The sequence below is a fragment of the Prenolepis imparis genome, unplaced genomic scaffold, assembly GCF_030444845.1.
Source record: "Prenolepis imparis isolate NDT839.2.m4 unplaced genomic scaffold, iyPreImpa1.0 SCAF_5, whole genome shotgun sequence".
Classification (NCBI taxonomy): Eukaryota; Metazoa; Arthropoda; class Insecta; order Hymenoptera; family Formicidae; genus Prenolepis; species Prenolepis imparis.
The window spans coordinates 11,460,813-11,471,744 of NW_028141163.1; the positions used below are offsets into that span (position 1 = coordinate 11,460,813).

General features: G+C 31.8%; 1 protein-coding gene across 6 annotated transcripts in view; it reads left to right on the top strand.

The window, feature by feature from the left end:
- The window catches only part of LOC145936773 (uncharacterized), a 33,642-nt gene that overhangs the window by 7,051 nt on the left and 15,659 nt on the right, over positions 1–10,932 (top strand). For 5 of the 6 annotated variants that reach the window (XM_083039308.1, XM_083039310.1, XM_083039313.1 and 2 more), the window contains exons 5-21: positions 87–242; positions 346–474; positions 925–1,122; positions 1,965–2,261; positions 2,846–3,043; positions 3,968–4,114; positions 5,321–5,470; positions 5,836–5,976; positions 6,344–6,499; positions 6,838–7,134; positions 7,578–7,761; positions 7,846–7,965; positions 8,293–8,377; positions 8,625–8,642; positions 8,734–8,958; positions 9,081–9,226; positions 10,697–10,905. In XM_083039308.1, coding sequence (XP_082895434.1) covers positions 87–242; positions 346–474; positions 925–1,122; positions 1,965–2,261; positions 2,846–3,043; positions 3,968–4,114; positions 5,321–5,470; positions 5,836–5,976; positions 6,344–6,499; positions 6,838–7,134; positions 7,578–7,761; positions 7,846–7,965; positions 8,293–8,377; positions 8,625–8,642; positions 8,734–8,958; positions 9,081–9,226; positions 10,697–10,905 — 2,856 coding nt within the window. The remainder of the gene's footprint in view (positions 1–86; positions 243–345; positions 475–924; positions 1,123–1,964; positions 2,262–2,845; positions 3,044–3,967; positions 4,115–5,320; positions 5,471–5,835; positions 5,977–6,343; positions 6,500–6,837; positions 7,135–7,577; positions 7,762–7,845; positions 7,966–8,292; positions 8,378–8,624; positions 8,643–8,733; positions 8,959–9,080; positions 9,227–10,696; positions 10,906–10,932) is intronic. The other variant, XM_083039307.1, reaches the window with a different exon arrangement.

A 10,932-nucleotide genomic window follows, 5' to 3' on the forward strand; every position in this document is an offset into this window, starting at 1 on the left:
TGATACATGTGATTATATACAACAAATTATATAAAAACTTTCAATTCTTTAAATTCTTACATTGAATTGCAATTCTGATATTATAGGATGGATTTACACCACTTGCCGTGGCGATGCAGCAAGGTCACGACAAGGTGGTCAGTGTACTCTTGGAGAACGATTCCAAAGGCAAGGTCAGACTTCCGGCTCTTCATATTGCTGCTAAGAAAGACGATTGCAAAGCCGCTGACTTGCTTTTGCAGGTAAGCTTTCGGTGGATCTTTATATATAAAAATTAATCGATATATAATAATTAAGCAAATTAAAATACGGCTAAATTTTTTATAATGGTCAAATGTCAAACAGAACGATCATAAGCCCGACGTGACATCGAAGAGTGGCTTCACCCCTCTTCACATCGCTGCTCATTATGGAAACGAGGAAATAGCACGGTTATTAATAAAGCGAGGAGCCGATGCAAATTACTTAGCTAAGGTAAGGTACATCCAGTGATCTTTACGGCAAAAATAATTGAATAGGTCACTTTAAAAATATAACTTGAGAAATTCGAATTTTCGAAACTAAAGACAGCTAACACATAATGCATACATTCTGAGAGAACGTATAATAATTATAATCTATGCAAAAGCAAAATGTAAGATTATATGTGCGTCTTTAATATCGCGTTTAATAATGAGTGACTTGTTCTTTTTTTTATAATTTAGAAATAATCGCTTTAGATATTTTCTAAAGTTTTAAATGATGTTTTCGATCTAACAAAGATACAACGCAGTTGTATTTTTACATAGTACATTTTAATCTTATGATTAATGGATAATTTTTTCAGTTTTTATTTTATTTTTATTTTTATTATTTTTATTATTAATTGATTATATTATCGATAATATTTCTAATCGGCCGGATCGGCGTATTCTTTTTTTTCAGCACAATATAAGCCCGCTACACGTGGCGGCAAAATGGGGCAAGAACAATATGGTTAAGATTTTGTTGGAGAATTCGGCGCAAATCGATGCTAAAACCAGAGACGGCTTGACTCCGCTTCATTGTGCAGCACGATCGGGACATGAGCAGGTCGTCAGCACATTACTTGAGAATTCAGCACCGATCAGTGCTCGTACCAAGGTATGTTTTAGCATATTCTTCTTCGTTGAATCTGCCGTTTTTTTTTATATCTTGAGATTAATGAATATATATTTCAAATAATTTTATTTAAAAAAAACAAGAAATAAAGAGGGCTAACAAAATTAATTGATTTGATTAATTTTGTTAATTTTGTTAAGTTGCTGAAGATGGTCCGAAAAGGAATCAAAATGTTTAATTAAAGAATTTTTTTTAAAGACAATTATTTATTCACACGCTTTCTGTTTCCTGTATTATATAAAATTATATTTAGAAAGTTATGACTTTGAAAATTTTTCTAATTTTCTAGCTCTCATTAGTCCGTTTTTTCTTCCTGTTTATTTATATTATTTATTAGAACCTCATTTTTATTTTTATTATCAAATAACTTTTCTTGCAGCTTTATATCGTTATTTTTACGTTTGACATTTAGATTATGAAAAAAAGATGCTGTTTGAAAAATTTGAAATTTAAAGAGCGAGAGATGTTGAGATTAAAATTATATAAAGTTATATTTAGAAAGTTACAATTTTGAATATTTTATAATTATATAATTTTCTGCATTTTTCTTATTTTAATGTTAAATAACTTTTTTGTAGCTTTTTTCTCGTTATTTTTACGTTTGACATTTGAATCAATTATTAAAAAATGTTGTTTAAAATTATATCAAATGACATATAAAATTATATAAAGTTATATTTGGAGAGTTGCGACTTTTTAAATATTTTTATAATCGTTCTCTAATTTTCTGCAATTTAAAGATCGGCTTGTTTTCAGTCTTCATTCTACATTTTATCTATACTCTTGTTTTAAATGAACAATCAAACTGCTCTTTCTGAGCACAGAATGGGCTCGCACCTTTGCACATGGCCTCTCAAGGAGACCACGTGGATGCTGCGAGAGTATTGCTGTACCATCGCGCACCGGTGGACGAGGTGACCATCGACTACCTGACCTCGCTCCACGTTGCTGCGCACTGCGGCCACGTCAGGGTCGCCAAGTTGCTCCTCGATCGAAAAGCCGATCCGAACGCGAGAGCTCTGAACGGCTTCACACCCCTTCACATCGCCTGCAAGAAGAATCGCATCAAGGTCGTGGAGCTCCTGCTGAAGCACGGGGCGTCCATCGAGTCGACGACCGAGGTAACGTGTCATTTCCGGCTTGCACAGGCTCGAATCAAGCATCTCGCAATCGAATCATGTCTTCATAAATGTCTCCTCACATCTGTAAATCACGATATGTTTTCACACAGTGTCAATAGTTCAACGTTCGATGGAACATAACGATACATTCGTCAATATCGATATCGCAAAAGAAAAAAAATTGCACAGAAATGATCGTTTTCCGGTGTATATATTAAAAAGGAGTACAATTAAAATGTGTTGCACAATTAATGATAATTGACGTTAGATATTAAGAAAAATCTATATACATATATCCGTCGCCCCTAATGAAAGAGTAAACATTTGATTTGATTAATTTTGAAGACTGGTTAAAGGGTCGTGCGTTTTACCAGAACAAAACTGAGACGAAGATCAATCAATCGTAATTTTGTACCACGATCATTTTTATGTATTTGCTTATTCGTTGTCGCAGTTTCCGAGAGAGAGACACTGTCGATCATCACGAAAACGAAAAGTGAAGGATCAATTATCGGGAATTAATTCCGGAGTCGTCGTCGAAGTCGAAATAATATTAACAGACAAAATATACATGTGTTTTGCAGTCCGGACTGACTCCATTACATGTGGCCAGTTTTATGGGGTGTATGAATATCGTGATATTCCTACTGCAACATGAAGCCAATCCCGACGTGCCAACTGTTAGGGGCGAAACACCCCTGCATCTGGCAGCTAGAGCTAATCAAACAGACATTATTCGAATTTTGCTAAGAAATGGTGCCAAAGTCGATGCTCGTGCAAGGGTAAGTAAAGCGTGTTGCATTCCCCCAAAAAATCGGCTCTACTTCCTTCCACCCTCTTCACCCTTTTTCCTGTCTCTTCCTTTTCTTCGCCGCTTTTTCGAGTCAGTGAATAGAGCTTGCTTGACGACAGCGAAATACCTTTCTTAAAGACAGAAAAGAAATTATAGAGTCTAGAAAGTTTCATATACATACAAATGATCACTCATACGCACCCCCTTTTTAAATTACAAAAGCATGAGCCATTAACCAGTCTCATATATCGACATTTAACGTCTCTCTTACTGGCGATTTGTCAATCGAAGTGTGTGATTTTCCACTTACAAGTAAGACGAATCTAGCATTTTTCTTTTCACACGCTTTCTTCTTTAAATCACTTAACTCTTTAAGGCACGAATAACATTTTAATATTCTGTTTGAAAAGTCATGTTTAGCTATTCAATTAAATTGCATATTATGGTAAAAATTAATTTATATTATTTTAATTTAAAAAAATCCCTCTGAGCAAAATTTAATACATTTTGTTAAATAAAGAAATAAAAATAAACATTATTTTGATTTAAAATTATAAATTTAATTTAAATTTAATTTAAATTTAATTTAAATGTTATTTAAAATTATATAATTAATTTTTATTTTATTTAAATTTTGTTAAATGAAGAAATTCAAAAATAATATTTGATAAATAAGAAGAACACATATTTTATACGTTCTTTTTTTTAGAAAAATTCAATATGTTATTTAATTATGACTTTATGTTTAAATTAAAAAAATTGTCTGTGCCTTGAACAGTTAACACGTCGCTACTCTGTAATTCCAAATTTTCTATATAATCGCACCTTCACGCTTCCAACTGACAGCTTCGCAAAAATGAAATATCAATTTTGTTCCTTTTTTTTTAATCTCGTTTTCGTCGTTATTTTATAGGAGCAACAGACACCGCTTCATATCGCGTCTCGATTAGGAAATATCGACATTGTTATGCTGCTGTTGCAACACGGGGCTGCTGTGGACACTGCCACGAAAGATATGTACACGGCGCTTCATATCGCGGCAAAGGAGGGTCAAGAAGAGGTAATGTACAAAGAATTCGCGCAGATAGCGGATCACATCGCCATGCAAAACAGGGTGTACCTGTTTTGGAGCCGGCAACGCGAATACTTTATTTAGGATGGGAGTCGAGCCGCTGCGGACACGTTATTTCATTATATTCACCTGTTCACACGTCATTGTTTAAAAATATCTCGTCACCTCTATCTCGCATATTTTTTTTTCTCTGTTGACATTTTTGTTTACGTTCGATTATATATATATTTTATGTTACACATCATGTTATTCCGCATCACATGTATTTGTTATGTTAATAAACTTTTTCGTTACATTGTTTTCATTTTCTCTTTATGTTTTACCTTATTTCTTCGTTTTTTTATGCACATGTATTGGAATAATTTTTCATATGTAATCTAAAAAAAAAATGCATGCATCCTCCGCTCATCTCTTATCACCCCGTTTCCCCTTTTCGCGCTTTCTTTACTTTTATCAGGTGATCACGCGAAGGTATAGCCGGATTGTGAACGTAATTTCACCCCGTGACATTTGGCAATCGTTTTATTCCTCCTCGAGGTTCGATATCGATTGTCGAGCACTGCGTCAAGCCAAACGTGTCCACGTTCTCTCTTATGTATGTACATTCCTCCGCGTCTCATAAATAATTTATTTACACTTTCGTAGAGTTATATACCTCTACAAACGTGATCAAAGTCATTAAACGAGCGTTAGCTTAACTTTGATATAATATAATACCAATTTGTAAGACTCGTCATTATTTTCACATTTGTGTCATGTCGCTCGGACACACGAATACATTGATTTTTCTCAAATTTCTCTCTTCTAATGGACATCTGTCTAGCAGAAGGTAATATTTTTGTTAAACTTGAAGATATGCGTAACATTATTTCGATTTTTTTGTAAATTTTAATACGCAATAGAATTTACTTATTATAAAAAGATTAATACTTATTAAAAATATTAATATTTATTACAATTTATATATTTTAAATTTAAATATTAATATTTATTAAAAATTTAGTGAAAAAATATTTATTATAACATATTTAAAAAATATTAAGAGGAGATAACTGATATACTTAAAAATATTCAAAAGTATACTCTGTGCTGGAAGAGAAGTATACCTTTGTCTCGTACACAAAAAAAATGAGAGAGTAAAAAACATGGCCGAAAGAATTTTTTTTTCTAACATAAAATTTTTCTGACGAACAGGTGGCGGCGATTCTCGTGGAGAATAATGCTTCTCTCAAAGCTACAACGAAAAACGGCTTCACACCTTTACATATCGCGGCCAAATACGGAAATATGAACGTCGCAAATATACTTTTGCAAAAACAAAGTAAACTTGATGTCCAAGGAAAGGTTTGTGCGCGTCTGTACGCAAATTATATCGAGTTGTGTAAAAGAAGTAAAAATCATATATTTAGATAAGAGCGAAAAAAAAAATTCTTTTATAACATTTTCTCTCTTCTATTTCTACACTTCTTTTTTCTTAAAAAAATCTTCTAATATTCGTAACATATCGATAATTTTAAAAACGCTATTCTTTTCCGATTTTCCTAATTTTCTGAGCGAAAAAGTTAAAATGAAAAATAAGTGTATTATTTTCTTTTAACTCTTTATTTAGAAATTTAACAATAAGAGGATATTACACAACGCGATATTTTATGCCTTGTCAATTATCTTCCGGCTTTCGAACGAATTATGCGGAATGTTTAATATTTCAGAACGATATCACACCTTTGCATTTGGCATGCCATTACGATCATCCTAACGTTGCGAATCTCTTATTAGAAAAGGGAGCATCTTCCCATCTTGCTTCGCAAAATGGACACACTCCGCTACATATCGCTGCTCGTAAAAATCAGGTAAATCAATTAACGAAAAACATTTTAATACTTTTGTCAATGAACGAGTACCCAGAGCAACTTTAAACATTAAAAATGTGTCGGAACTTTTCTCTGGCCGAAACAAAATATAAAGGGAATCTTTTGTATTCGGAAATCTCTGAAATATAATGGGAAAGAATATTTAATGCCCAGTAACTGCTATAAAGAAATTATCACAGTACAATATGTCGAAAACACGCAGTTGGTATCCGAATACCTATACATTGATGAAAAGATGAATCATTATATATGCATTGACAAAAGAGTTAAAGTAACGCTGGAAATATGTAGTATTATTTCCGAGTAATTATTTCGCGAAAATGACGTTATTCACATGTGCCACTAGATGGATATCGCTTCCACTCTCTTGGAAAATGGAGCTAACGCGAATGCGGAATCCAAAGCGGGTTTCACCCCGTTGCATCTGAGTGCGCAGAAGGGCCATTACGATATGACGAATTTGCTGATCGAACATGGTGCCGATCCCAATCACAAAGCCAAGGTAATCATCAATTTTTCCACAAATAAGTCTTCCACATATAATCTGAAATTTTGCTTTATCCAATTACTATTTGTTGTACTGTTGCAAGAAATTTAAATCTTTTGTAATTTTGTTGGATTTTTTTTCGAATGCATTTTCTATCTTTCTAAATTATTTTTTACTTTAAATTTTTTCACCATATTTAACCAATTCTATTACAATACTTTAAATACTTTTCAATTTTGATAGTTCAGACTAGAGTGTTTATTTTTTAAATATTCAATTCACGTGCAACGCGAAATGTAACATATACGATGATAGACTTATTATCTTTTCATTTTTTTTTATATCTGAATCAGAACGGTCTCACGGCGTTGCACCTATGTGCGCAAGAAGACTTCATCAGGGTAGCTTCTATTCTGGTGAAGAACGGGGCTAACGTCGAGAGCCAGACAGAGACTGGCTACAGACCGATACACGTGGCCGCTCACTTCGGAAATCTATCGATGATACGTTTTCTGCTGAAACATAATGCCGAGATAGACGTCAGAACTAATCAGAATTACACTTCTCTTCATCAGGCAGCCCAACAGGGTCACGCTCATATTGTCTCCGCTTTATTGGAGGGAAATGCTTCACATAAAGCGCGCACTAACGTAAGTGCCTCAACACTGCTATACAATATAATAAATATTACATATTATATTAATAAAAGATTACATTTAAAATATTATAATTAAAATATTAAATATTATATAATCTATATTAAATTAAATTAAAACATTAATAAGTATTAATAAGTATTATTATAATATTTATAATAATATTTATTAATTCTTTAATTTGATAAATTATATAATATAATTTTAAATATTAATTTTTATATTAAAATATTACAAATCTTTATATTTTTATAATAATTAACAGAGCATTTCTCATCCCATCTTTTTAAAATATTATATGTTGATATGACGTATAGATAATATCAATGTCGTAAATTGTTGTAAAAATAAAGTACAAACGAAAGATTAGCGTAAAATAACTTAAAAGATATATAACTCTGCAGTATTTGATCAATTCATAAAACTTATCGTCGCAGGATGGCTTAACGGCACTGAATATAGCACAAAAATTAGGATATATTTCTGTGATGGAAGTGCTCAAAGGATTACCTTACGATAGTGCGACTCCGGATAACAAAAACTGGGAGGAAAAGTACAAAGTGATAGCTCCCGAAAGCTTGCAGGAGACTAGTTTTATGTCCGATTCGGATGACGAAGGAAGTACGTATATATATGCACGAATAAAGTACTAAAGCAAAATAATGAATAAAATAAATTGTAGAAAAGAATCTTTTTGTCTTTCAGATTCCGACGTGCTAATTAGCGAGCAGCCTTATCGATATCTCACGGCAGACCTGATGAAGAGTCTAAGAGATGATTCGTTGCCTATTGACGTTACTAGAGATGACCCGGTACACAGACCAGGTAGAAAAATTGCGTATTTTTAATTAAAAAACTGATTATATTTTGAAAACAAAATATTATGAATTTCAATTAAATAGCCGCACAAATTAATTCACGATTTTAATAACATTTTCAAAAATAAGACTATTATTTTCAAGATAAACGACTGAAATTTCTGGAGCTCGGCATCTTATCTCTCTATTTTCTCATCTCATATCTTCGTAATATTTTCAATTTGCATGTTTTAATTTTATTTAAATAAAATACTATTATACAGATGTTTCTAAAATAACTAGGCTCCAAAGAATTTATGCCTATATTAGAGTCTCACAATTATTTTTCTTTTAGTTACCAAAGAAGAGAAGCAACAATTCACACAAAGCAATAATTACTGTTTAGCAGAAAATTTTGATAGCGATGGAGTCAATCTAGGGTAAGAATGTTGATTAATCTTTTTATTTAAAAAAAATAATATACAATTATATATTTTTAGTATAACATAAATTTGTTTAAAAAATTAATTGTTAATTATGTTAAATAAATTTATTTAATTAATAATAATTAAAGAGAAATTTAATTAAATATATTTATAATAATTAAATAAATTTATATTTAGAAATCTGTACTCTCTTTTTTATTTAAAAAAGATTTTATCTAAAAATGTATGTTTTTTTGTACAGGAAGCTGCATTTCAGATCGTAAGTATGAAATTATGCGCATATGTAATGTAAAGATAGAAGAAAAATATAGACGAATAAAAAAGTGTCATAAAAAAATCTGCATTTACAGATTTTTAATAAGCTTTCTGGTGGACGCACGTGGCGGTACCATGAAAGGATGCAGACACAGCGGAGTGCGTATTATTGTACCGCCTCGAAGAGCGACGATGCCGATCCGCGTGACATGCAGATTGGTAAAACTAAACAAGGTGGCGAATCCGCCTCCTTTGATGGAAGGAGAGGCCCTTGCTGCGCGAATTATCGAGATGGGTCCGGTAGGGGCGAGATTTTTAGGGTAAGAACTCAAGATTAAACTATAAAATATATATATATTAGATATAATAAATGGAAAGATTTTTTTTCGAACATGTTTGATTTTGTATATGGATTTTTTATCTATTATTAAATCGATTTCAGACCCGTCTTAATCGACATACCGAATTTTGCGTCCGTTCGCGGGAAAGAAAGGGAAATTATTATCCTGAGGAGCGAGAATGGAGAAACGTGGAAAGAGCATGATAATTCTGTGGATAATGATGATACTCTCCTCAATATGTCTTATGGTACATAATTTCTAATAATGAATATATTAATTATAAAATTATATAATTATATAATTAATTATATTGTTTATAATTAAAACAAATTATATTTTAATTTTTTATATCATAGATACTATCTAGTTCTGTGTTTCTTCAAAGTTTCTAATTATTTTCTCTTTTTTAAATCTTACTAGAACAACATAAGCGCGCGCTATTCTTCGGTTTTATATTAAAAAGAATGATATTTTAAAAAAATAATATTTTTTGACAGAATCAGCTGATAACTGTCAAAAAATATTAATCGAGTTTAAAGTACCATAACATATTATTTAAAACATATTATTAATTAAAAATTTAATTAGCAAGTTGACGCTTTATTCAGATGATTTAAAAAAATATTAGATAATCTAGTTTAACAACAAACTTTATATTATTTTTTTAAACATCATTTTTTAAATACAAAGAAGAAGAATGGCACGTGCGGGGAAGTAGCGTTTTCTACAAGAATATTTCTACGCTTTCATTAGATTCGCGCGTCTGTACATACACATCCACTACGCTGCACCTCTCGCGCGACACTGACCGCAACCGCAAGACTCTAAGCAGCGATGTCGCCAAGCACACCCCACACGTCCACCACGCTGCGCGTTTCGCGCGAGACTGACCGCCAGCGCTAGCGCGCCAGCCAATCTCGCAATCGCATGTCTCGAGATATCTCGAAAATCAGTGTCGTGCGAGACGCGCAACGTGACGGACGTATAGGCTGCGCTTGGCGATACCGCTGCTCAGAGGCTTGCGGTCAGTCTCGCGCGAGATGTGCAGCGTGGTGAATAAAGTATTATAACATATTATTTACAACATATTACTGTTTTAATTTTTATAACACATTACTATGAAATTTAATTAGCAAATTAACACTTTATTAATATTTTTTGACAAAAATTAGCTGATTAAAGCATTCGTTTGATAATTAATTTTTAAAATAATATGTTATAAATATTATGTTATAATACTTTAAACTCGAATAATATTTTTTGACAGAAATCAACTGATAACTGATAACTAATGAAATCAACTGTTAAATATGTTATAAAAATATGTTATGAAATATTTTATAAAAATTAAAATAATAATATGTTTTAGATAATATGTTATAATACTATACATATAAACTCAATTAATATTTTTGACAGTTGATTTCTGTCAAAATATATTAATTGCGGAAAAGGTATTATAACACATATTATAATTAGCAAATTAATGCTTTAATCAGCTGATTTCTATCAAAAATTATTAATAAAGCGTTAATTTGCTAATTAAATTTTAAAATAATATTACGTTAAAAATATTAAAATAGTAATATGTTTTAAATAATATGTTATAATACTATAATAACTTGTGATTAATATTGTTGACAGTTATCAGCTGATTTCTGTCAAAAAATATTAATAAAGCAAAAATTTACTAATTAATTATAATATTTGCTTTTAGATCCTCAAATGAGTGCCGCATATTCAGGCAGGATTACTCGCATAATCACTACGGACTTTCCGCAATATTTCGCTATTGTGAGCAGAATTAAACAAGAGGTTCACGTTATCGGTGCCGAGGGTGGTATTTTGATATCCAGCGTGGCGAACCACGTGCAAGCCGTTTTTCCCGCAGGAGCGTTAACGAAGAAAATCAAAGTTGGCTTGCAGGCGAGTAAAAAACTCTGATTTTTCGGC